This window comes from Dama dama, chromosome 28 (genome assembly GCF_033118175.1).
Source record: "Dama dama isolate Ldn47 chromosome 28, ASM3311817v1, whole genome shotgun sequence".
NCBI classification, from domain to species: domain Eukaryota; kingdom Metazoa; phylum Chordata; class Mammalia; order Artiodactyla; family Cervidae; genus Dama; species Dama dama.
In genome coordinates this window covers 58,040,968-58,067,606 of record NC_083708.1, presented here as the reverse complement: position 1 = coordinate 58,067,606, position 26,639 = coordinate 58,040,968, and the positions used below count along the sequence as shown (strand labels likewise).

General features: G+C 47.0%; 3 protein-coding genes across 3 annotated transcripts in view; 1 reads left to right on the top strand and 2 right to left on the bottom strand.

Annotated features, from left to right (window-relative positions):
• The window catches only part of ANKRD6 (ankyrin repeat domain 6), a 64,968-nt gene extending 57,931 nt beyond the window's left edge, over window positions 1–7,037 (top strand). Inside the window, exons 14-16 of the mRNA XM_061131621.1 lie at window positions 2,757–2,870; window positions 3,713–3,839; window positions 5,143–7,037. Coding sequence (XP_060987604.1) covers window positions 2,757–2,870; window positions 3,713–3,839; window positions 5,143–5,720 — 819 coding nt within the window. The 3' untranslated portion in view covers window positions 5,721–7,037. The remainder of the gene's footprint in view (window positions 1–2,756; window positions 2,871–3,712; window positions 3,840–5,142) is intronic.
• A 4,322-nt stretch (window positions 7,038–11,359) lies between these two features.
• Window positions 11,360–13,698, bottom strand: LYRM2 (LYR motif containing 2). The gene is made up of 3 exons (XM_061131722.1): window positions 13,580–13,698; window positions 12,931–13,071; window positions 11,360–12,236 (listed from the first exon to the last, which is right to left on the bottom strand). The coding sequence occupies exons 1-3, from the start codon at window positions 13,622–13,624 to the stop codon at window positions 12,156–12,158; spliced, it is 267 nt and encodes an 88-aa protein (XP_060987705.1). The 5' UTR covers window positions 13,625–13,698; the 3' UTR covers window positions 11,360–12,155.
• A 2,852-nt stretch (window positions 13,699–16,550) lies between these two features.
• Window positions 16,551–26,639, bottom strand: part of MDN1 (midasin AAA ATPase 1) — a 135,355-nt gene continuing 125,266 nt past the window's right edge. Inside the window, exons 93-102 of the mRNA XM_061131721.1 lie at window positions 26,082–26,252; window positions 24,836–24,999; window positions 24,092–24,181; window positions 23,103–23,218; window positions 22,335–22,509; window positions 21,113–21,186; window positions 20,907–21,021; window positions 19,828–19,891; window positions 18,720–18,862; window positions 16,551–17,985 (exon numbers count right to left, since the gene is read on the bottom strand). Coding sequence (XP_060987704.1) covers window positions 17,797–17,985; window positions 18,720–18,862; window positions 19,828–19,891; window positions 20,907–21,021; window positions 21,113–21,186; window positions 22,335–22,509; window positions 23,103–23,218; window positions 24,092–24,181; window positions 24,836–24,999; window positions 26,082–26,252 — 1,301 coding nt within the window. The 3' untranslated portion in view covers window positions 16,551–17,796. The remainder of the gene's footprint in view (window positions 17,986–18,719; window positions 18,863–19,827; window positions 19,892–20,906; window positions 21,022–21,112; window positions 21,187–22,334; window positions 22,510–23,102; window positions 23,219–24,091; window positions 24,182–24,835; window positions 25,000–26,081; window positions 26,253–26,639) is intronic.

Below are 26,639 nucleotides of genomic sequence, written 5' to 3'. Positions count from 1 at the left end.
CAGCATGAGTCTGGAGCACGTGCCTGGACGTCAGCTATGCCCCAGGAACACAGCTGTGTGTCAGCCTGGGTACTGTCCAGTCTAGGCAGGGGGCGGGAGATGGGAGAGCAGGGTGGTCCTAGGAAACAGGAGGAGAGCGGGTCCCAGGAGGCTGTGCGGGATGAGGAGCCCAAGCAGAAGGGGCTCACCACATCTCCGGAGCTGCTGCTCCTCTTTTATTTACGAACATCTGAGCGTGGAATGTCAGTATGTCCCCGGCAGGAGAGGCGCCGCTGCCAAGCCCTCCATGCTGGCTCCCACTCACAGCGGCTCCTTTCTCTTCTGCGGAGCTTGTCGTGCACTGGGAGTTTGTCCTGCTGGGTGTCGGAGCCCACAGGCACCGGGTGTCGGAGCCCACAGGCAGCGGGTGTCAGGGCCCGCAGGCAGCGGGTGTCAGGGCCCGCAGGCAGCGGGTGTCAGGGCCCGCAGGCAGCGGGTGTCAGGGCCCACAGGCAGCGGGAGTCAGGGCCCTGTCCCGCAGGCAGCGGGTGTCAGGGCCCACAGGCAGCGGGTGTCAGGGCCCACAGGCACCGGGTGTCAGGGCCCACAGGCAGCGGGTGTCAGGGCCCACAGGCAGCGGGTGTCAGGGCCTCGCAGGCAGCGGGTGTCAGGGCCCGCAGGCAGCGGGTGTCAGAGTCCGCAGGCAGCGGGTGTCAGGGCCCACAGGCAGCGGGTGTCAGGGCCCGCAGGCAGCGGGTGTCAGGGCCCGCAGGCAGCGGGAGTCAGGGCCCTGTCCCGCAGGCAGCGGGTGTCAGGGCCCACAGGCAGCGGGTGTCAGGGCCCACAGGCAGCGGGTGTCAGGGCCCACAGGCAGCGGGTGTCAGGGCCCACAGGCACCGGGTGTCAGGGCCCACAGGCACCGGGTGTCAGGGCCCACAGGCAGCGGGTGTCAGGGCCCACAGGCAGCGGGTGTCAGGGCCTCGCAGGCAGCGGGTGTCAGGGCCCCGCAGGCAGACAGGCAGCGGGTGTCAGGGCCCACAGGCAGCGGGTGTCAGGGCCCCGTCCTGCAGGCAGCGAGTGTCAGGGCCCCGCAGGCAGCGGGTGTCAGGGCCCACAGGCAGTGGGTGTCAGAGCCCCGCAGCTTAGGTACTGGAGGAGCAGAGAAGGGCACGTGACTGCAAGGGGACCGTCAGTCGCTCCTCCTGAGAGAGTCCGTTCCTGGGCAGGTTGATAAGAAGTCTGGGGTCCCCGAGAAGGAGAAAGGGGCCTGGGGCTCTCGAGGAGGAGATAGGGGCCTGGAATTCCCAAGGAAGAGGAAAGGACAAACATCTTTTTTCCCCTCTACATGCCTTAGTCTTAGTCACATAAAACTTTTTTTTTTCTTTTTATCCTGAAACTGATGATTACACAACTCAGTTTAAACTCTGTACCAGGGATTGTATAACAGCAGTGTATCCTGCTTGAGGACAGTTTCTCCTTCCTGAAAGCCTTCTGACTGGTCCTGCTATTTTAGAATGTATATTATGGGAGTGGGTCTGGTAGGACCTTTTCTATTGTTTAAGTTCTAATCCTGTTATCCTAAAATGTAAATTGTGGGAGTGGGTCTGGTAAAGTTTTCACAAACTTGAGACATTCTTTTGCTTTATTGTAAATAACTCCCTCGCTCACACTGGCGAGGGGGGCGCTCTCCGTCCCCTCCTGGTGTCTGGTCAGAAGCTTTCTCTGCCTCTCTTCATACTTTAGTAAAACTCTGCTACACAAAAGCTCTTGAGCAGTCAAGCCTGGTCCCTGGTCCCGAAGCTAAATCTTCTTCTTCGGAAATCACGAATCTGACATTGTTCACCATAAGCTGCCACTCCCTGACGCGACCCCTTTGAACTCCGTCCACCCGCTTCTTCACAGGCGCTGTGAGAACTTTCAGTGAAGCGTCTGTTCACTGGGAATGCTGGAGGAAAGCGCTGACTATTCAGCGGCTTTCATTTCTTCTCGGGCAGCCACTCACCTTTAAAAAGGGGAAGGGGGTTAAAAAACATTTTTAAAAGGGGAGTCGGGGGACTTCGCTGCTGGCCCAGTGGTTAAGACTCTGAGCTCCCAATGCAGGGGGCCCAGGTTCGATCCCTGGTCAGGGAACTAGATGCCACATGCTGCAACTAAGACCTGGTGCAGCCAAATAAATGAATAAATATTAAAAAAAAAAAAAAAAAAGGGAGTCGGACCTAGGGGCGTGGGATGGGAAGGGAGGTGCGAGGGGACGTGGGTAAACCTTTGGCTGATCCACGCTGATGTCTGGTAGAGACCAACACAATATTGTAAAACAAGTATCCTTCAATTAAAAATAAGTAAATTAAAAAAAAATTTTTTTTTAAAAAAGAGGAACTGGGATAGCTCCATACTCCTTGAAATAGTTTTTCCTAAAAAAAAAGAAAGAAAGAGTTTTTCCTTGTAACAATAGTCTTGGAATTAATTTTCAAAGGCCCATACAAATTTTCTTTTACTGACAAGGAATATATTGGCTCAAATTGTATATTTACTGTGTATCTATATTCTCTGGACCCACTCAGGATTTTAAATGAGAGAAAGAAATCAGCATTGGCTCACACAGAAGCATACTCAGGAATTCTGAAAGCGCAGAGGCCCACGAGGGCCTCACGGAAAGAACAGGGCGAGGGGCGGGACGTGCTGGCCTTCTGTCTGGCCCCCACTCGTCCCAGGAGGGCCTCAGGGCGCATCCTTCGGTCATCTCAGTCACCACGCCCCCTCCGCCCCCTGAATGCTAGATGCGGGTTCTGGACAAGCTGATGGTGGAGCGGCTCTCGGCGGAGAGGACGGAGTGCCTGAGCCGCCTGCAGCAGCACTGGGACTCGGAGAAGCGCGAGGGGGAGAGACGGCAGGTGAGAGCGGCCTGCGCGTCCGTCCACACCCCGCCCCCGGCCGGGGCGCAGGCCTGCCGCTGAGAGCGCCCAGGTCCTCGGAGCGTGCTCGCATCACAGAGCGCGTGTTTTATAGCCTGAAGGTAGGGGAGAGCCTGGAGCCCGGCTCCGGTTTGTGACTGACCGTGCAGGTAGGAGGCGCAGGCCGGGCAGTTCGTAGAAGGTGCTGGGGAGGAGGCGGGCTCCGCCAGGGTCGCTGCTGTGCGCTGCGCTTCTGCCGGGCACAGAGCGCGCTTCCTGCCCGAGCGCTCGGGCCACCCGGGACGGCAGACGCGAAACGAGCTCCTGTGAGCGTGAGCCCGTGCCCCTGCGCGGCCAGACGCGCTGCAGGTGCTGGGTGCTCACTCACGGCTGACTCTGCAACCCTCGGACGAGCCCGCCAGGCTCCTCTGGCCACGGGAGTCTCAGGCAAGAGTCCTCGGGCGGGTTGTCTTTTCCTCCTCCAGGGGACCTTCCTGACCCGGGGATGGAACCTGAGTCTCTTGTGTCTCCTTCACTGGCAGGCAGATTCTTTACCACTGCACCACCTGGGTGTTTGCTTTTAAGATGCCTCTAAGTCACTTAATGAAGATGATAGGTAGCTATCGGCTTGGGTGCTAGGTGAATCCCAGGCTTTGGCGCGGGGGGGTGGGGTGGGGGTGGGGTGGGGTGGGGCTGTGGAAGGGAGGCAGCCCACAACTTTGGGACTTGTCCGGATAATAGCCTATCATAATTGAAAAGCCCATTCTTGAGGCTTTAGTTCATAAGCTGTGTATCACAGTCTCCTGATGATTTGTGTACTAACTTGTGGGATTTTTTTTTAGATGTCCTTGGTGGATGAATTAAAAACCTGGTGCATGTTAAAGATTCAGAATCTGGAGCTGAAGCTTTCTGGAGATTCTAGGGCTTCCAGGACTAAGTCCACGCCGTCCACTTGCGAGTCCTCCACAGGTAACCAGCATGCAGAGAGAGCCCCTCCAGCCACAGGTGACGAAACCCCCAGGTCGAGTTCTCTTCTTGTGTCTGAAGACAGCCCGTGTGATAGGGGATCTGTCTGTTGGGCAGGGCGCTCGCCCCGTGCACCTCTCTGCCTTCCTCGTCCTTGATCAGCCCTCCACCCTTGGCCAGCTCTGCACGGGTGCTCAGTCGCTTTGGTCATGTTCGACCCTTTTTGACCCTGTGAACTGTAGCCCACCAGGCTTCTCTGTCCAGGGGATTCTCCAGGCAAGAATACTGGAGTGGGTTGGCGTGCCCTCCTCCAGGGGATCTTCCCGACCCATATTGAGCCCACATCTCTTACATCTGTATAGCCTCGCTAAACCACAGATCGTATATCGAAGTTGCCCCCGGTGCTGGATGAGAGATGCTTTTAGCAGAGCACCGTTATGTTAGCTCAGTGGTTATACTCAATGATCATTTGAGGACATGCACAGCCTTAGTAATTAGACCTTCATGGGGGATTTTGATGTGTGTTGTGTATTTTATATTATCATGGACCATTTCTGTACCTTTGTGCCTTAATGGTGGGGAAAATCCTGGGCAAGTTTTTCATGCTGGGACTAGTTATGGAACTTGTCATAGAGCTCTGGGTAGGGGCATTAGGACCACCTCTCCAAACTGGGTCAAGAAACTTGTATCTGGGGCTCTGGTGTGGAAAAGGCCCAGAAATTAGAATGGGGGTGCTTACTCATCAGTAAGTGCCCAGCTCAGCTTTAGGACATACAGTGAGATGTAGCATCCTTACCTATCAGGAAGTGGTACCCAGAGCCCTCTCATGTAGATGGTTGTTGTTTAGTCGCTTAGTCGCTTAGACTCTCTGTGACCCCATGGACTGTAACCCACCAGGCTCCTCTGTCCACGGGATTTCCCAGACAAGAATACCGGACTGGGTTGCCTTTTCCTTCTTTAGCGGGATCTTCCTGACCCAAGATCGAACTGATATCTCCTGCATTGGCAGGCAGATTCTTTACCACTCAGCCACTTGGGAAGTCGTGTAGATTGAGACAGGCTAAAGGAAAGGCCAGCAACATTTTGGCTTAGATGCCATGAGTGGGTCTCACACAGTACCCCTGAAAGCGCCGACAAGCCAACATCATAATCCAGGGAGAAGCGGGAGGAAAGGATGGGAGAAGCTGCACAGGCAGGTGGTGATGGAGAGGCTGGCGGTTACAGGATTCCCAAGACTCTCAAATGCCGGCCCAGGTGCCTGTATGAACTAGCTTCACTCTGACTTTTGTTTTCCTTCCAAAACCAGGTGTGGATCAGTCAGTGGTGACTGCAGGCCCAGTAGCCGCCTCGGACAGTTCCCCCCAGGTGGTCAGGCCCAAGGACAAGGCCCTCAGCTCCACCGCCACCCACAGACTCCAGCAGCAGGAGCTGTCTTCCTCGGACTGTACGGGCTCCCGACTGAGGAACGTCAAGGTCCAGACAGCCTCGCTCCCCTTGAAAGAGGCAGCCAGAGGCGATCCACAGGCTGGGCCTTGTGTTGACAGAGGCACCCAGACCAAGAAGTCTGGGAAAAGCGGGCAGACGAGGCACCGAGGCCAGCAGCCAGCAGCCAGCACTGCCGGCGGGCAGCCGCCGCCTCTAGCAGCGGGTGGCGAGCAGAGCGCCCCTCACGGTCGAGACGCCTCCCAGGCGCTGGAGCTCACCCAGTATTTCTTTGAGGCTGTTTCCACCCAGATGGAAAAGTGGTATGAGAGGAAGATTGAAGAAGCACGAAGCCAAGCCAGTCAGAAAGCCCAGCAAGACAAGGCCACGCTGGAGGAACACATTAGAAGTTTAGAGGAGGAACTTGCTAAACTAAGGACTAAGGTACAGAAGGAAAACTAGGGCCCACAGTGAAAGATGGGAGCCTGGTGCACTGCAGTCCCTGGAGTTGCGAAGAGTCGGACACGACCGAGCGACTGAACAAATTAAAGAACAAATGGCCTGAGAAAGGATCCTTGAGGATTTCCTGTCCTGCAGCTGCAGAAGAGCTATGTCCAAGGTGTCGGTTATTGTGCACATAGCAGAACTTGCCTTTAAAAAAAAATCAAAACACTAGTTTCTAAAATGTGCCAGACACACGTTTCCTACGCCCTGAAGTTATGAAGACTTCAACAATTAGACTGAAACCAGGGGAAGCGTGCTTGGTTTCAGGTTTCATTATAGACTTAAAACCTCAGCCCAAGTTCATCTGAAGTTCAAAAGCTCAAATTAATTAGCCATGCTAAGAAACTGAATGATGTGTAAGCCTAAATCCTAATATTCCCGATATGAAATAATGTAATTGAAAAGCAAGAAAAAACATTCATCCCTGTGAACTCGAATCAAGCCGTCATTCATAGCAACACAGCTGCTGTGCTTGGACAGAGTCTTTCTGAAGAGCTGTAATAGACATGCTGAGGAATGTCAAGATCCAGACAGCCTCCCTCAAGTTCATAGTTCTCAAGATACTGACATTTTAACCAAGGGAAAACTCATCAAACAAATTTTGAGGAGAAGGATTTTCACGATGTCGTAAGATCCAGTATATCTTAAAATGTTTTGAAAAGTCAGAGTGTATTTAAATAATGAGTTCATTGGCATTATAGCACTGAAAATGTTTGTTAATAGTGAACTCAAATGAGAAAGGTTCAGATCATTTGATCATGATGTTTGTATCTTTCAGCCAAAATATAGAAATACTACAATCAATCATAGTGATTTTCAAGTGGATTAATGGAAAAAACATTCCCATAACAATTAGCTGAAAGTTTTATAATCTAATTCCCAGCCAGATTATCTTAGAGTACCTTTCTGAATTTGAGTTTATTGGTCTACATTTTATAAAGACAGTGTTTCATTTTGAATTGAGTTCTGTCATTGAGGAACCTCAAAAGCTTCCCACTGCTTTGTAGCGACTATGTCAAGGTAAATAATTCAATAAATTGACTTAAATTCTCCAGCATCATGGAACCCTAGATTTTCACTCTGCTCTGTGGGGTGTACAAAGTTGAAAAGTAACAGTATATTGAAACTTTCAATTATCTTTCAAGCTTCTTGTCCTTTGGACTGTGGCATTATGTTCATCTCCTGAAAATCCCATATATGCATAGAAACTTCGATTCTATTTCTATAAACACAGGAACCAAGTACTGTTGTCTGTAATTTTGAATAAAGTTTTGCTCATTGAGCCAAAGAGAAAAATGTGACTTCTTGACAAGGGAACACCCAGAGAAACAAAGTATGCATTTAATCCCTGCGTCTTCTGCCCCTCAAGCTGGGTTGTTTTGGGTTTGTTCTTTTAAATACAATCAATGGATCTAGGCGTTCCTAATAAATGTAGATGTTTGTCATCGTTCTGAAGCCCGGACGAGGAATTAGTTTGCTGTTCTCTCAAGTTTATCATTAGGTCTGTGAGCTCATCTGGTTTCTCCTTGGTGGGGAGACGACTTCTCCCCAGGGATTCTCGTTCGGTCGCAAACTGTAGGGGCGCTTTGCTCTCTCCATTTCCCTGTTTGTTCCCAGCGCAGCATCACGGGGCTGTAGGGCTACGTGGTACCTCGTGTTTTCCAAATCTGTTCCCAACAAGGTATCACCAAACCTCCTCAGAATCCTTCCTCAGTATACATCAGTGTATTGAGAGCTGCCAGATACGGAAATCCTGAGACGATCAGGAAGTCGTGTTCCAAGTAGAAGTTATTCTCACCCATTAAGAGATCTGTTACCTCGTGGGGTATCCCTGTTGAGAAATGCTGAAAACGGTTTAATGCTTTGGTGGTATTTTGATTGTATAACTCCTGCCCATCAGAAGCAGGCAGCTTACTGTGAACTGGGAAATTCCATCAGAGTCAGGGAAGAGACTAGGGAGACACGTGAAAGGCCAAGTGCACCTAGTATGGCAGGTTATGTGGATCTTGTTTCCCATGGAAGGAAAACCAGTGGCGGCCAGGAGACAGAACAGGGTCAGCCAGCTTCTAACTCAGAGATCACAGCATCTCAAGACAAATCCAGGAGTGTTTTCAACGACTGTGTTTGGTCTGCTTTTGTTCCTTAGCATTGTCAAAAACTCAACTAGGGCTCCCATGTGTATTTTTTCTTTTTTCCCTTGTGCTATTGGCTAAAATGAGCAAATGCCACAATAGTGCTTTTCCTAAGAAGCAGAGCTATTAACAACTTATGGCCAGTCGTGTAGGTTGTGTTTCAAACTGAGGCTGGAATTTTCAATAGCTGTGGGGAAGATAATGTAAAATACAGAGAAGGTGTACAATATTGCAGTATTTTTTTCAATTGTTAGTGCATTATTGCATTGAGTGTAGTAAATATCTGTGATCAATTGAATATTCTAATTTTACTCTAGACTTTGGGAGCCCAAAGTCAAGGAAGGGGTGTTTCATGTCTATACCTTCTTTTTTTCAGTCAAAAGTTGAAGCTTGAGAGGTATGTTATATTCTATTTAATATTTTTATCACCTTGAACTTATCTCTCTTCCAAGCATTAAATATGGTTCTCAACATTATGGAAAATATCCTGTATTTAAATATCCTGTATTTAAAGAATGAAAGTGAGAATACTTTGTTCAGCCTACAGTTTCATTTGTGTGGTTGACCAAATTTTATGGTTCCTGAAGGAGTGCTTTGACCTAACCACCCCTCACCTTGTTTTTATAAGAATGTAATTTAGACTAAATACACTTTCTTTTAAAAGAGAGATCAGGTGTACTGCATGAAAACGTAAAAATATTTTTAAGCCTGCTGTAACATGAAAAGATTTTTCAGTGCAAGCTTAAACAAAATGCTTTCTTTAAACTGTTGACCTTTTGGAAAATACTGAACAAAGCAGAAGGGGACAAAACCTCATTGTGTGCAGGCTAAGATAATGTATTTTTTTTTTTAACTAACAAACTGTTTCTAAAAGCTAAATGTATTTCCTATGATATAAAAGCCAATCAATTAAGACTTAAAGGACAAATCATTTAAAAAAAAAACCGAATGGACTTTTAGAATACGTCTTACCAATGAGAAATTTATGAAGAATATTTTTTCAGCTGTCATTTTATTTAAGGAGAAATATTCTTTTTGTCTACCACTTAGCCAAATGTGACTAAATGGGAACACACTGACTTAAATCCATGAGACACACAGAAGCAAGACACTGTTCAGCAAAGCACTTTTTTAAACAAGCAAAATGGACTGGGTAAAAGTGATTTACTCTTCTCAGCAAACAGAAGAAGTAAATTTCATTTAATCCTTAAGGTATTTCTCAAAGTCTGATTCAAGGAAGGAAACAGCCTGAGGTGATTCCCAGTTTGGCACAGAAGGACAGCTTCCTTTTGATCCTGTTCGGGTCTTACTCTACATAATCCTTCTTTTTTTTTTTCAATATAGATGTAAGTTGCTTCCTTTTGGTTGTTTTACTTGAATTTTCCTTACTTTTCTATAAAAGATAATTGAGTTATTTAAGTTTGGCTCTCCGCCACTCAGCTTCTCCTGGGTGGAGGAGAGGCGTGACTGCAGTTAATACAAATTCCAGGAAATAGGACGTCTTGCCTTCCTCGAACAGGCAGACACATCTGCAGCAAGGCCTGTGCCGTGCAGTTCGGACTCTGACAGCAACTGAAATGGGGGCAGTGATAGAGGAGGGGCAGTAAGAAATATAAATAATAGCCTTAGCCACTTTTCACGTGCTAGAAAGCTTTTGTATTTAAAAAACTTCTAATATAAAAAGACTGATTTACTGTAGTGGTGGTGGTAGCTTAGTCGCTAAGTCGTGTCTAACTCTTGCAAACCCATGGACTGTAGCCCGCCAGCCTCCTCTGTTCATGGGATTTTCCAGGCAAGAATACTGGAGTGGATTGCCATTTCTTTCTCCACAGGATCTTCCCAATCCAGGAAACGAACCCGGGTCTCCTGCATTGCAGGCAGATTCTTTACTGACTGAGCTATGAGGGGAGCCCTTATTGTAGTTGATATACATAAATCAGATGTTTAAACCTTAAACTTTGGGAACAGTCAACAATAGTATAGTATTGCCGACTCAATGGGCAGGTACTTGCGCAAACTCCAGCAAACAGTGGAGGACAAGAGGAGCCCGACATGATGCAGTCCATGGAGCTAAAAAAGAGTCGGACGTGACTTAGTGACTGAACGACAGCTAGTTTACAGGGAACACCCAGGGAGTTAATTTGCCTCATCCAAAATAGTGATAAAGATGATGAATCAGATGTTTCACCAGTTCTCTTTTGGCCAGTTTCTTAGTTCATGACCAAGGTTCGATGTGTGAGAGGAAATTGCTAAATAAATCTTCCTTTAGGCTAAACAACAGACTTGACTTAAAATTCAGAGGAGATAAAGCTGTAAGTGAACACATAAAATCAAACTGTTCATTAGAGATGAAGGGAAAAACTTATCCCTGAGAATGATCTTAGCTTTGGAAAGATGCAAATTCAACTTTTTGTGTGTTTTATCCACTTTAAACCAAGTTAGGTTTTCTTGGGGGAGTCTGTGGTATTTTGATTCTTGCAAATACAAACCACAAATGCTCTCACATCTTCGACATACACCACTGCTAGGATGAACATCAAAGTCGCTGACTGCCACACTTCATAAAGGATGGTTTTTAGCTTCAAGATTTTAGATGAACTAGAGACAGCCTGTATTTCCGTATGTATGTCAATCATGCCACACGGAGAAAAGGATAAATATTTCTAAGTTTGTTCTTTGTTCAGAAACCGTTCACAAATGCTTTTCCTTTTGTTCATCAGATGGCTGGCCTAAAGTGCATCTAGATAAAAACTGGCTCATGCAAGCATTTAAAATGTCCACACTCCCCTGTGGAAGAGTATTCAGATTATTTTGTCTTGTGGCCTCTGAAGCTGTGGGAGGCGAAGGTGGGCCTTGGGATGCAGGTTACTGACACACCACCACAGGTTTATACAGATTTATCATCCTGCAGAAGTTCTACACCTTTCCGGTGCTGCTCAGACCCTTGGATTAACTTTTTAGATCTGTTCCGTAGATGAATTGCCAATCCCAGCCTCTTCGGTGGGCTTTCACTTTCACTGAATTAACTGTTAAACATTTGGTTTCTTTCAAGGGTCCTGAAGTCAACTTTATATCCAGTGTATTCTTCAGACTGTTTTCCCCTGTTACCGGGGCATAATCTAATGCACTGAGGAGCTTCCTTAATGATTTATTTTACTTTTCACATGGCTGTTAAGGTAACTGTGTTTGTTTTGTCCAGAAACTGCCTCTTCTTTTTGGGAGGTTCATTAAGTTTCTCTTTCTCCTCTTTCCAACAAAGTTCTAGATTCCCTGTGGTGACCTCTTCAGAGAGTCCTCTGAGTATCAGATATGGTAACATCTGAACGACATGCCTCAACAACCCTGAGGGATATCAAGGAAAGACTTTCCAAGGAAGCTCCAGACTGTCTCCTGAGGTCAGTACACCTCCAGCCCTACACCTCACAGTTTTTTAAAACAGCTTTACTGACTTACACACAAAAAAAATCAGGGTGGGGGAAATGGCTTTATTGAGAGATAATTTGCATACATGTAAAATGTACAATTCAACAGATTTTAGTATATTGAGTTGTCCATTCATATAAATGGAATCAGACAATATGTAATCTTTTGTGACTGGCCTCTTAATGTTTTCAAGGTTCATTCAGGTGTAGCACGGATCAGTACTTCATTCCTTTTCGCTTGCTAAATGATATTTTATTGTATGGGTATACCACCTTTTACTTAGTCCTTAATCAGTTGATAGGCATTTGGATTGTCCACTTTGTGGCTCTTATGAATAATGCTGTTTTACCCTTTGGGCAACTGGACAGTCTGTTTCCAAAGTGGCTGCACAATTTTATAGTCCCACCAGCCATGTATAAGGGTTCCAGTTTCTCCATCCTCACAAACATTTGCAGTTACCTCTCTTTTTAATTACAGTCATCCTAGTAGATGTGAATAGCATCTCTTGGTGGTTTTGATTTGCATTTCTCTGATGACTGATTAATGGTGTTGAACATCTTTTTATGTGCTATCTGTTGTACTGATTATTGCTTCTTACAAAATACTGCTGACACATCCAAAAACATTTTCAAAATATCGGGTGTGTTTTTCCGTGCTAAGACAATTGCTCTGATGCAGTTTTCTTGGCTCTCTCTCATATGCTATGCTCCATGTTCTGATATTTTGCTCAAGGGTTCTACATATAAACAGTTTCACTTGGCTTTGGGCTGCCCATGATTGAGCCTAAGCTCAACTAAACATATGGAGACTTTGAAAACCTTTTAGAACAATGCTGTAGTTAAGATCTGGCTAAAGCAAGTGTTTTTTCTAACTCTTTGAGCTGCATATTGCCTTGAGTAATCATCATCCGGATTGAATCCTGTAGAAGAAAGTGAAATCTGGTCAGTTTTAATTGGTAGAACAAGGTACAGCTCTACCACTTCATCTGTTAAAATTAAGAATTAATACTGAGAACTGGAACTGCTGTACTTTAGGAAAGCCCAGAATTAACAATCAGGGGTATACAACTGTCTGACATGCATTCATATATCCCAAACATACTTCCCAAACCACCATGCTGTAATATTTATCATCTTTTTGTGTGTGTGCATGCAGATATTTGGTTTAACAGAAAAGTTGGGTGATGCCACTGTAGAGTGTAGACAGAACACTGTAAAATTTAAAATACCAGTTAAGTGAAAAACCAGTGACATTGAGAGCAATGATCAAGGTATATCATTTCAGTGACATATTCCAAGACAGCTACTAAATTTGTAAAAGAGCTCACTAATCAAGCATCCCCAGGTGGCACTAGTGGTGAAGAACCCGCCTGCCAATGCAGGAGACCTAAGAGATGCGAGTTTGACCCCTGGGTTGGGAAGATGCCCTGGAAGAGGGAGGGCATGTGGCAACCTACTCCAGTGTTCTTGCCTGGAGAATCCCATGGACAGAGGAGCCTGGCGGTATTTCAGTAGATATTCCAAGATATCGTATAAACTTAAAAAAAAAAAAAAACACTCACTAATCAGTACAAAAGGGTCAGGGTCTTCCCTCACTAGTGATCTTGGTCTCACCTCTTCCGTGGCACTTTTGTTTCTTTTGAATTCTTCTCTTGCCCAGTCCTTCAGGTATTTGCGATCAGAATCATTTGGAACTTGCCGAATGGCCTGCAAAATCTTTCTGTAGAGGAGGAGAACCTGTTGCCTTCTTATGAACTGCACAGGAGAGGAGAAACCGCAATTACAGCTGCACAATCGTGAGTTCAGTGGGTTCTTTTCTCTTTGGTTCTCAATTTTTTTTTTCTTTTTTTTTTTGGTCCTCAATTTTAAAAAGAGGAAAGAAAACCATTTTCTCCCCTAAGAAAACGGCAAGAAATTTACTTGGACTGTTTACTCATTTGTCAAATACAGGAACCCTTAAAGGGTACAAGCGACAGAGGAGTCTTTATAGTGCGTCAGCAGGCAATGAGGTAGCCGGGCTAGGGACCCAGACCTCTGCCAGCCTCTCGCCGCCGCGACCGGAGAGCAGCCCCGCCCCGCGGCGCCTTCCGTCCGCCGGCGCGAAGCCCCGCCCCCAGCCCGAGCCAATCAGGGCGGCGCGCGTAGGGGCTTCCTCCCCAGTCGTCCCTCAGTCCCGCTCTATAGGACGGGTGGAGGGGGCGGTGGAGAATCGAGCTCAGACCCAGAAGAGCTGCCCTAGGAGGCCCGCGGGAACAGCTGGTACCTGTTTGAGCGTTAGCGTCGCTGGGGGCAGGCGGGAGGTGGCCATGTCGTCCTGACAGCGCGGTCCCCCGCAGCCCCGACGCGCAGGAGCGGAAGTGGGGCAGACGGGGCGGGGCGAAGCCGGTTTCCTGGGAGACGGCCTGCCGCGTTTGCGCGCCCTGAGGAACCTGGCGCTCTATTGGCCGGAACGGAAAGCCCGAGGCAGCTTCGCTTTGTCTGAGCCTGTTTTCTCGTCAGAGAAGTGGGGTAACGGTTCCTGCGGGCTAGATTGTTGTGAGAATGAAATAGTGGTGAGGCATTTAGCACAGTTCTTCACACGTGTGTGTTCTATGAAATGAAAGTTAAGGGCTTTGATGGTGAAGGGAGACAAGTGTGTATTCCTTTTGAGATTTAGTGTATACAGCTAAAATTACTAAAATTGTTAATTTCCCAAAGCTTGTGTTCTGCTCTTCTCGTTTTTGGCCTGCTCTGTTGTGTTGCATTTTCCCTGGCGCTGTAGTCTTCATGATCCTCATTAGTTACAAGGTTTTAAGTGGTTGTCCGTTGCAGTTTTGAGAACTTTGTATCGCGGGTAATGAGGAAACGAATATCCCTACACCTTAAGCTTTTTTTTCTCTATATTTGTTTTTATTCTCTGGTCAGTACACTCTGTAGGCTCTTGGCGTGTGTTAACTGTAAGAGGTTAGTGAATCCCTCCTACTTCCGAATTAAAGTACGGCCTTAAATGTTCAGTAGTTACCGCCTGGTTCCCTGAGCATCTCTACTTGATTTGCTGGCTTGGAATCCTAGCCCTAGTTGTGTACTTCAGTGTGTGTACCCGCCTGTTTTCTCATCTCTAAAGTGAAATGATAGCATCTACCAGAGTTGTTACTGTAGTATTGTATGTAGTGCCCTGAGAACAGAAACTAGCGCATGTAAGCACCCTAATGGCTACTACCAGGCATTGTGTGAATAATGTTGATGCCATAACCCACCCTTTTTCAATCCCATGGACTGTAGGCCACCAGGCTCCTCCGTCCATGTCATTTCCCCGGCAAGATTACTGGGGTGGGTTGCCATTTGCTCCAGGGGATCTTCTTGACCCAGGGATCAAACCCGAGTCTCCTGCATGCAGGCAAAGCCTGAAAACTTGTCTACTAATTAGCAATTCATTTTTTTTCCCTTTTAACTATTAGTGAAATATCCCTTGTCACTTTCAGTTACACTTATTTTGTGAATTGTTATGACTTTGGTCCCTTTATGACTACCTAGACTTTTATTCTAATTTTATATGCAGTTTGCCGTATTTCAAAAATTTTGATCTTTTTTATATAGCTTTAAGTCACTACACACTGTATTTTCTATTATTTTGATTCTTTTCAATTTCACCTTCTCCCTTTAATTCTTAAAAAATTTTCATTCTTCGTGTTTAAAATAGTTACTCCACCTGGAATTTTGTTTTATAGCATATTGGGGATATAAGCTCTTTTCCAGTTGTAAACTATAATTTCAGCACTATCAACCATTCATTTGTCTTCCTGGGCTTTGTGATGGTCTTGGTAAATTCTTTTAGGGTCTGAATAACCCTTACAGCTATTTCATCCAGGTTTTTGTTGTTTTCATGAAGCAGTAATACTATCCTGTAGTATCTTGGAAGTGTCTATTAACCTTCTGTATGACCTTTACAAATGTTTTGTCACTTTCCTTTAAATCATCTTAGAATCTTAATCTATCAAGTAACGTGAGAACAGACATTTTTATACTATTTCTTCTTTTCATCCAGAAACATCCCCTTAAGCCAGACACTGGTGATGCTGTTGTGAGTCATATATGCCTCCTGTTCTCAGAACCCTCTTAGGGTAGGAAGACGTAAGTCTAAGGTAGTATTAGAGATGCTGTCAAGGCTCCTGCCATGAGAGCGCATTCTTCTTCCAGGGCTTATCTGAGCTCAGTGTTCTTCAGAAAGGCAAAGTGGGTTAGAGAATTCCAGGCAGAGAACACACGAACACTGGCAGATTCTAGGGCTCCTGTGGTTTGCCCGTGAGCAGATCAAATAGTGTGGTGGGGATGCTGGGAGAGAAGGGACAAGGGAGGTAGGCCAAGAAACAACAAACAGTACCTTCTTCACAGGAGTTCAGAAAGATCTCCAAGGATGCCGTATGAGGGAGTGAAGCTGGCACAGTGGTTAGTCGTTTGAGCTGCATTTTGAGAGAGCCCCAGCTGCAGTCCAGTACAGAGGAAAGCAAAAGGGAAGGGGCGGAATCAGATCAGTGTCTGGAAGTGAGACCTGACAAGACTGGGGTTTGGATGGAGATGGGAGCGGAAGGTGAGGCGGACGAAGGGCTGAGCTCCACGTGCGAGGGTGAGTGAGCAGGCATCCACAGCAGCTGCTTCTGTGACTCAGGCATGTCACGCTTCCTGACCAAGCCCCCCAGTTCCTGCATCCGCTGCTGTGCTTCCCAGCCTTTCCCCATCACCACACAGACTGAAATGGCACGCCTCAGTAACCTGCTCACTGAAACTCTTCTGTGCCACCTTGCTAGCTGTCCTAGGGCCAAGGCCATCACTCATGTTGGTATACCAGCTGGGAAGCTGCAGCCTCACTGGTCCTGTCAGTTAAAGGTAGACATGATGGACTGCGTCAGTCATAATGTTGGTTCTTAGCTCCCTGCAGGAAGATTAAACTTCCTGCCCCACAGAGGCCATTGGCCAGGGACACATCTCTTCCTCTCAGAACTCATCTTGGAGTAGTACCCTTACAAGCCATGTGTGTGTCCACCATGCCGCCCTCCTTCTGACCTGAGGCCAGCGTGCTGAGGCTCACCCACCACAGCCATGAACACAAGAAACAGACGCCGGGGCTGTTTGAGGTCAGCCCTGGAGCTGCAGGGTCAGAACACAGCGTACACTAGTGACCGCCGCCTGATCCAGCAGTCGAGACCCCTCGTGCACCTTTTACACTCTTGTCACATTCCATGAAGAATGGTCATAAGTGACATCAACCGTCATATACTTTTTAATACTTTTCAGAATACAAGCTGCATAGCTTTTTAGAATAAAAAAGTGATATAACCTCAGGTACATGCTTTAGGACACTTGGTTCAACAAGCAGTCTGTGTCTTTGAGGACCACCTCAGAAGGGAGGCAAGCTTCACAGTGTAACTGTAACACACACGGAGATGGGTGATGACATCCTGGCATGTCGCCTGCAAAAGGCCACTTGGACAGGCAGAGCTTAAATGGGACACGGCACAGTTTCAAGTACTCAAGCACTGCTTTTTGGCCAAGTAAATAAAAAACTGCCGAAAAACCGCTGGTGGACTTCTGACTGGGGAAAGAGGTTTGGCTGCTCAGTTCTTCTGACACAGCACCTCTTTTCCAGGATGAGCCTGGCTCAGTTCAGCTTGAAAGCAGTGTGAGGAATGGTTCTTCCTCTTAACTGTTAAGAAAAAATGAACTAAAGAAATAAATTACTACGACAACAGGAACTGTGGCATTGAGAGGATGGAATAAACAAAGGGAAAATCATCTTTCTATCATTGCATAGTCTCCCGAAGCAGCAAAGGTGAAGGAGGGCCGGGAAAAGCCCCTTCCTTCATACGCGACCCAAGGGTCATTCTCTGAGGATCTGGGCTCCCATGATGTCTGGTTGCTTTATGAGAACACACACAGCATGAGGTTCCTACCCTTGGAGAGAAGGTAGTTCCTTTCACAAGAAGCATGGTAAGAAAATACACTGACTCTCTAAAAATAAACTGGAGCTGTCTTAGCCATCTGACGGCTTTTGGGTACACACTGCGGACTCAGCAAGGCTAAGCCACAGTGCAGAGTCAGAAGGGACACTCCCTTTATTTAGGCCTTTGTCCAGAGGCCTGGCACAGTCCGTGTTCCTGGCAGCATCTCCTCAAGGTGGCGTCCAGGGTCGCTGTGAGGGGAGGCAGGCAGCTGGGCCCGGGCCGCCCCTGGTGTGAGACGCCTGCTGCTGTGGCTTCACTGCCCCGGGTGTAAGAACCGGGGCCCCGGCACCGCAGGGAGCACGAAGAGTGTTCTTTAGGCCCTGAAATCGAAACTTAGGTTGCGATCATTTTTTGTGGTGAATGTTTATAAATCAGGCCTAAGATAAAATACCATTTTTGAGCTAGGAGTGCAGAAACAGTTCTCCAGAAGGGAGCTCCTGGCAAGCAGTGTGACATTCTGGGTGCAGTTACAAGTCTCACTCGGGACTGTGGTCCTCCTGCTCTACGGGTGGTCAGAGGCCGTCACCAGCTCAAACCACTGCCTCAGCGCATCACTGAGCGTCTCGGGAAGTGCGTTCACGTCGCGCAGAATTATGTAAAACGGGAATGGGAACTCTTCCATGTACGATCGGATTTCAGGCATTTCTCCAGGCCCTTTAAATATCGGTACCTTGATGTCCAAGATAGAATCCTGGCAACAGAAGACATTTTGAAGAGAAAAATTAAATCAGCTCTTTCATGTTCTCTTTTACAGACAATAGGTTCCTGCATATTAAAGTAGCTCTTCCAGGAGAACGGACACCAAAAGGGAGGGAAGGGGGTAGATGAGCAAACCTGATCGCCCTGTGATGGTGTTTCCTATTCTCTACTTGGAATAATTCACGTTAAGTCTTCAACTCGCTACTTAGGCCTTAATGGGACCTGGAGAGATGGGACTTCCCCTGGAACAGACCCGCCTGTGGATACCTTTCATGTAGCCACTGATGCCTGCTCCTCTGAGGAGGGCACTGCTGAGATACAAGCGCCTAGAAAGGGCTGGCTGTGTCTCCAGCGGACGAGGCCCGTCCCAAAGGCTGCAGCGCCTGTGGCGACGCTGTGCAGAGGGAGACGACCCCCCAGAGCACAGTCAGCTCAGTGAGTGGTTCGGAGGGTGGTCTCTGGGATGCATGGCTTCCGAGTCGTTACCTACAACCTCTCCGTGTCTGTCCTTGGCTGTAGCGTGGGAATAACCATGCCTACATCACTGAGTCACTGCGCAATTATATGAGAACTTAACTATAAGATGCCTCAAACAGCGCCCTTCAGGATGCCGTGAGTGTTAGAGGAGTTCTCGGTATGGTGAGACGCAGGCCATTTTTCAGATAGAACAGTTTGGAGGGAATTCTCACTTTATCTCCAGAAAAGTGGCTTTTAGTAGTTACTCACCCGTGAACTGGGATTGTCCAACACAACGAAAATAACAAAGATGTTAGCGCTCTGGGCGGCCTGAACCGCCGCTAGGACCCTGTCTTTGCCCTCGAGGAAAAGGCCGCGCCCGTCAGAGACCACGAGGAGGAGCTGGGCGGCTTCTGGAAGGAACACAAGAGCAGGAGGGGAACTCAAACCACTCGGGAACTACCACGGTGAGACAAGGTAGGCAGGCTTTCTCTGGACTAGTGAAACCCAACAGTTCTGAAGCCGATGAATTCTGGCACAAAGAGGGTCTCCAATCAGATCTACTACTTTGGATGTGTGAGGCAGCGACAAAGCTGTGCCAACACTTCTGTCAACAGAACAGTTTCCCAACAGTGCTTTGGGGGTATGTCACATTTAGATCCACTTTGTTGCAGAACAACATGTGAGAATGAAAACACATGTTTATAGACAGAAAGTATAAAAAGAGCAGTCCTGACCAGACCATTAGAACAAAGTACCCAAATCAGAAACGTGGAACTGTGTCTTTCAGATTTCTGTCAATTTCCTATACCTAAATTCTGTGGTTTTTTTTTTTTTCTTCTTGAAATTGACTCATTTAAACAAAACTTAAATAGACTAGACCACTAAAATGAAGAGTGAATAAAAATGTTTAAAATTTTTTAGCACATTATATTTTCAGTGAAAATCAGCAAGTGTTGAGAGGCATGAATGACCTGCTTCAACAGGTACAGTCAGAATGGAGGATTCAGGAAAGGGCTAGAACTGGTGGCTGCGAAAGCCCCAGTCAATCACGGATGGATTAGGTGGTTTCTGAATTACATCCTCCTCTGCTTTCCTTTGTTACTAAGATATTACAGAATACTCTTTCTATTTAATTCCACACACCTTGCTCCTTTCTTTTTTTTTTTTTTTTTGCTCCTTTCTTAAGTGAACTCAAATCTACCAAATAAAAAATTTCATGAATGTTTAATACCTCCCATCATCCCCTGTTCATGTCTTTTCCTATAGAGCATACATTTGAAAATGTGGTGATGGGTACACTGAAGTGAGACAGGCAATTTGCAAATCACACAGGAACGGAAGCGTGTTTCGTTAACAAGACCAACACACAGCTCACCTGGGCTGGCGCTTTGTGAGAGCTGCTGAGCGGCTGCAAACATGCTGGCTACAGACTCCAGAAACTAAACCAGAACCAGAACCAGACAATTAGAAACTATTTAACTCTTCCCATTGTCACAGAGGCTGAAATTACATCTGGCACTTAGGTGACTGTCTCAAATCTGTAGGAACCAAACTGTCCCTTCCAGTCGCCCGCAAAGGACTGAGAAGGCTTGCACTTGGCATTTACCTTGGGTGCTGGCATTTCAAGCCTAGACCTGTGTCCCTGGCATATACCCCACTCGTGTTCTCCTAGAAAACCCAACAAGGGGCGGAAAAACACTTACTCTGGGGGACAGGAAGCCAGTAACTCCCCAAATGAACCAAAGAACTGTCTTTGAAGAAAGCAAAATAACTGAGCAAAAAAGGGCAAAAAAACCCTCACAACATGTCCATAAGGAAGGAAGTTAAATGAAGATAGGAATCAGGAGAGAATTACTATCCCATACTGTTCTGAACCCATGCCACCCTGAGCAAGTCACTAGCTTTATTTCACATCACTTCCCTAGGCTAAATGGTGGAGAGAAATTGGCCTTGACCCACTTGATAAGCGTACTGGGAGGTGGTTCATTTTCCTAAAATGCTCCAAACTGCTCAAAAAAGTAGGAAGCCAAAAAATCAATGATGCAAACAAAGTAAAATGATCTCTGAATAACAGAGAAAGAGGTCACACTGTATTTAACAATGGATGCCAAAGGAGAGTCTGTTCCAGTGGTACACAGTCTGAAGTTTAGGACTGTTCTCTATTGTAAATTTTACCACATTAGGGAGGAGAGAGTCCTAAGAATTATGTTTTTCCTGTACCAGAAAAAAAAGGGGCTTCCTTTGTGGCTCAGTGGGTAAAGAAACTGCCAGCAATGCAGGAGACCTAGGTTCGATCCCTGGAGAAAGGAAAGGCTACCCACTCCAGTATTCTGGCCTAGAGAATTCCATGGACTGTATAGCCCCATGGGGTTGCAAAGAGTTGGACACGACTGAGTGACTTCCACTTTCATGCCAGAAAAGAACTTCAGAAGACATGTGATGTCATCAACTCACCTGAGCAATCTTGGTTTTCTTTTGCTGGAATTTGCAGAGCCGCAGAATCTGGGACCCTGAGGAATCACTGAACTGTTCGTGGAATGGATGTAATAGCTTTACAGACTCTCCGAAACTTGGAGGAGAAAAACCAAATACAATGGGAGTTACTTTTTGTCAAGCCAAAAAAGGTTGGCTTTCCCAAAGGGATTAAAAGGCAGCTTTACCTGCATACCGCAATCTGACCGACTTCCAGAAGGGTCAGAGCATTTCCAATCACGGCCAAAGACTCAAAGGCAAGCTGTGAAACAGGAAGCGGAGGGCTGAAGGCATCAGGGTATCCTTGACACCAATGCCTTTCAACTCTTTACACCGCGAGTCCCACAGGAGACGCTGTTTTTTGGCACGGCCCCTGGGAGCACCATCAATATGGCTGTCCACCAGCCCAGAGGCCTTGGCAGTCTTAGGCCCTGGCTGATGCCACAGGCGCCAAACCCAGCATCCGCTAAAGCACTAGGAAAGGTCTGCTTTAGCACCACCCAATAAAAGTGATCTCCAGAAACTTGGCCCATAAACTGTGGTTTCCCCCTGCTTTTTTGACTACACAGTCTCTCATGGATAAGAGATTTTATTAGCCAATTTATTCTACTCTATGCATACATGACAGTATAGTTTTCGAATTTAAATTCAATTGAAAAGAAGATGATATTTATAGCAACTAACATCTACTGAACATACATCAAGTACCTGGCACTGAACCGAGTGCTTTATATATGTTATTTCATTTAGTCTTCATAACAACGATGAGTTTAAGTATTGTTATAAGAAGTGAAATTACCTGCCCAAAGTCATGTACTAAGTGGGGAGGTGAGACCTGAACCCAGGTTTAGATGTATGCTTTTTTCCCAGCAAAGTGTATGTACAGACTTTAGGTCACTCACTGGCTTGTGCTGGCTCTCACTGCAGAACCCCCACCTCTCTCCAGGTCCGTGACGGGGGGTGGGGATGTGAGGCGCTCTACCCAGGCTCCTCAGCCCTGTTACTACCGACAGCACACTGACTGCACAGACTTAAAGAAATGTATGCTGAAGACATTTTCTTAGAAGAATCAGAGGTGTCAGGTACTAAATTGTGCACGGTCTAAGAGCATAGTGCATCATGTTTTGTGGAAAATAAACACTGTCAGACTGACCTACCCGGAAGCTAGACAGTTGCACACCAAGGCTAAGAAGTCCAACAGTCTAAAAGATCTACAATCTAGGAGACCACAGTCACGTCTGTGGGACATCCTGAAATTGCTTTCAAACTCTTCAACGTTTAGGTCTTCTCAAATATGGTATCACATTCTCAGAACTAACTGGTATTCCAGAGTGCTTTCTGTCCAGACCACATTCAATACAGATGCATCCGGGTGGCCCATCAAACCGCCACCGTGCCGCTACTCCTTACCTGTTTGGTGTGGTTGTCCACCATGCTGGAAGAGTCGTCGACAGCCAGACAGATTTGGTACTGCCGTTTACTGGGCTTGGTTCTTCGAAGCCAAATCTTGTCTTTCCGAAACTGGCTGGCAATGTAGGGAATGACCTTCCGCATGTTCAGTCGCTTCCCAGTTCGATAGTCCCCTCTGTTTAATTTAACCAAATAGAACAAAGATTAGAGCTAAAAGCACAGTAACAGTACCCGACAGCCAGTTACACCAAATAACCAGTGTCCTGGCACAATCAAGCATTACTGTCAGCTGAGACTGCCGGGATCTTCTTGATCAGCAGCCAGAAAAAAAAACAGATATGTATGTGGCAATAATGATTAGTTTTTTTTTTTTTTTTTTTTTTTTACATTTAGAATATGTAAAACACTTTAAAAAGGAAAAAATAATGTCTGCATTGAATGTTAAGTCTTGGATTCCCTTTTCTGTTCTAAAACTGATTGTGGACACCACTTTGGGAAGATGTAGGTGAGTGATGCGTGCAGCGAGAGCGTGACCCAACATGGACAGTGGGAGTGGCGCACACGCCCAAGGTCAGCCAGCCTCCCCACCCGCCGTTACCCAGCCCCAGAAGCTTCTCTGCAGAGACAGCAGCATGGCCACACGGTGAGGAGGCCACACGGGCGCCCGTGCGGCGGAAGTGGCCGCCCAGACCCCAGCACCGTGGCTGGCAGGTGCCGAGCTAGGCATCTTCCCGGGCGCCACGAGAGCCTCCAGTGGAGGAGACTCACTTCAGCTTGGCGGCCTGGGTCGGCTCCAGGATGAGACGAAGCTGCTCACACAGCTGTTGTGACAGAGGCGCAGTTAAGACCAGGTAACTCTGCCACATCTCCGCGGCGGCCTTCTCCTGTGACGACAACATGCAAGGTGCCTTTAGAACGTCAGAGCCAGGCTAGGTCATCACAATGAGACAAGGCTTGAAGCAAAGCAGAAAACAACGCACTTCTCTCGGCGAGCCGAGTCACTTGTTTTAACATGTCTCCTCTGCCACCAAAGCCATTAACTCACAGTCCCAAAGAGAAAGAGCGAAACCGTAAGGCAGTGAAAGACTGGAATTCATGGCCAGTCAGTGCCTCACTCACATCTCCTGCGCGGGGTACATACTGCGTACCCTTCACATGGAGAGGGAGCTGTGATGGCTAATTTTGGTGTCAGGAGATCCAGCCACTTAAATCATGGGCTCTCAGGGTCTTGTTTCAAAAGCAGAAGTACAAGGGCAAATCTCTCAAGTAACACACTTAGCAGTGTGCTTCCTCCCCGGGTACAAAGCTCCTGTTTTTTTTTTAAGGCACAGCAGTCATCACATACATGTGATGAGAATGACGAGGATAGGTGTATGTGTGTACACATACACACAATAAATTTAGGATGCGAGCTCACTAAAGAGGAAACTTTGGGTTAACCTACGCTTCCACTTTCCATCAGCTGGCAGCTCTCCGGGTGGTCTATTCAGAGGGTGACGTGGTATCCAGACTTTGTCCCACATCCCAACCACCGTCACCTCTGTTACCCCCATTACAGAGTGAGCGATGGAAGCTAAAATATGAGACGTTGGCTTTTCTGTTTTAATTAAGCTGCACATCCAGGGGCAAAGCAGGCTTTAAAATTACATTCTCCATATACTCAGTCGCTTTCACCAAGCTAAGTGGAGTTGAGAACCTACTAAGTGTGCTGTGTCGTAGGAAAGTCCAGGTATTTAGCAGGAAGACCAGTGACTCACCTCTTCTGGGTTTCCAGGTTCATGTGGCTGCCAAGTTTCCAGCTGTCTCTCCAGCTCCTGTCTTAGCTCATTGACATCTTTTAAGAAGGGCTAAGAGGGAAAAGTCACAGAGACAGGAGACCCAGACTGGAGTCACTAATTCATTATCCTTGGGTGCCTTCTTCCCTGCAGGATGAACTCCCACTGAGAGGAAAAGCCGGAGCAAATTTAATGGCACAAGAGATGCCAGACAGCTATTTTTCTCCTTCCCATTTTTGTGAGGGTAAGATGGATAAAGGAGATTCTGAACATTCCCAAAGTACCCTGGAAGAAATGCTCTTTGGTTAATCTAGGCTACCATGAGGTCAAACAGTTTGGGAAAACTCTATTAACTGGCTCTTTCTACATGAAGGCATTAAGTCAAAGATGCTTACTGCATAACCAACATAAACTTAACTGGCCTGCAGGCTCCCAACACAAGGCTGGTGAACGCCCCCCACCATGGCCAGGTAAGGACGCAGACCTCCCCCAGCGACCCTGGGACTGGCTGTCAAAAGTGTGTTTCCTGCTTAGAGAGCTGCTCACACCCCTCAGTGCTACCTGACACATTCAGAAGTGTGTCACACCAACAGTGCTCCCTGAAACACTGATACAATATGAAGCCCCCAAGCAACCAGACGCGTATCAAGTTCTAAAGAATTAAAAGCAGCTTATAACTCCATCCTGTCAACTTATTAAAGTGGTGATCTGTTATAGTTTTAGGACCTGGAAAATCGTGTCCACAAGAAACTGATGAGCTGTGTGAATGGTGGAATCTCGGCTTCTCTCTGGCTTCTCATTCTCTGTCTCCCTGTGGGATGCGTCTGTCCTGGGGTCTTGGTCTTCCTCTGTTTTAACAGTTTGGGCCTCCATCTCCATCTCTTCAGAGCCTGTTCTCACACAAGTACCGAGTTTTACTTACCATAACATCGGCATTCAGACTGAGCCTTCAGTCACACGTCAATCCTACAGTCGCTCAGATGTCACTCCCCCACCTCCCAGCACGTTAACATCTCAGCTCCCTGTGTTCTCTCTCAGACAGTCATTGCCAGTTCACACTCCCGTAACTCCCCTCTCTCCTGACCCTGCTGTGTTCTGGGGAGGGGAAGGTAGGAGAGACAGTTTTACCCTGACAAGCCTTGCAGAACTGTGTGATCCATTAAACTGTGTGCATGCAGAACACTGACAAAATAAAAATTAAAATCATCGTTCTATCTTATAGATGAGGAAGCTGTCAAAGACACCTCAAAGACAGGAAGTGTCAAAGACAAATAATTTGCCTCCCCCTATAAAGTACGTAAGACAAAGTCTGGATCTGAATCAACGACGATCTAATCAGAGCTATGTCTTTACTGTCCCATAATGGCAGTCTGCAATTCTAATGCCCCTGAGAAGCAGCAAGCAGAAGAAGCAGCTGTTGAATTTAGCAGGTTACTTTGAATTTGCATTTATTTCATTGCTGATGTTCTTTTTCCATGTGTGTTGAATACAGTAAAAAAAAAAATGAACTGCCTTTTAATAGCATTTGGGGTCGGTTATGAAATGGAACAGTTATAAAATGTAATAAGTTAGTGTTACTTTCTCACATGCATTTACCCTATTTCTTTAAACATTTATTTCTTTTTATGCAAACATTGTATATTTTATAATTAAAAATACTGTTTCTCTAGTAATCAAGACCATCTCTTCTGGTCATAACTGGAGCGTGTGCACTATTCTGTTTTCTTCTACGTATTTAAAGAAGACTGCCAGGGTTCTGTCTGGAGCCTGGGCTTCCCCATGAATGTTGGTGACCTGTAACACCATTCCCCCACCTTTCTGCTCCCAAAGGAAGCGTGTACAGGGGGGTTACTATGGGCAAATGAGTATCTAAGTCACGGGTTAGGACGTAAAAAGAACAGGACAGGCGAGATGACAGTAGAGAGTCACGGAGCTCAGGTGGGAAGGGGGTGTCCGCCACAGACTCGCTCACCGGGCTGGGCCGTGCTCCCCGACTTGACCTCCTCTGGCCTCAGCGGCTCTGCGTCCAGCGCTCTGAGCTCCTCCTGCTCCTCCGGGTCCATGGAGGTGTCCTCCACCTCCTCCTCTTCATGAGCCTTGCTGGAGTCCTTTGCAGACTGCTGCTGCTCCGTGCTGGCCACATCTGCCAACAAAGCGTACACGTAAAAAGCGGAGCTCTTTGCAGAACAGTCATTGAGAGTGGGTGTGCTTCTGGTCAGAGATTCTACCACTGACTAGTTACGTGGCCTGGCCACTGGGCACAGTGCTTGACTTGTGAGCTGCTGACCCAAGTGTCTTATTTCCCTGTTTGCCCAGAAACTATAAAGATACAGTGTGACCATAGCTGTGACCACAGAACAGGATGTTCAGCTGCTGGGTTTTTATTGCTATGATCAGAGACTAGACCAGAATAAACATGCCGAACACGACTCAGAGCAGCTCATGGATTATCCTCAGGGCCAAGTCGTGGGGGAGAAACTGTAGTGATGAAGTATAACAGCAGAGGGTGGGAGGCACAGAAAGACAGCGT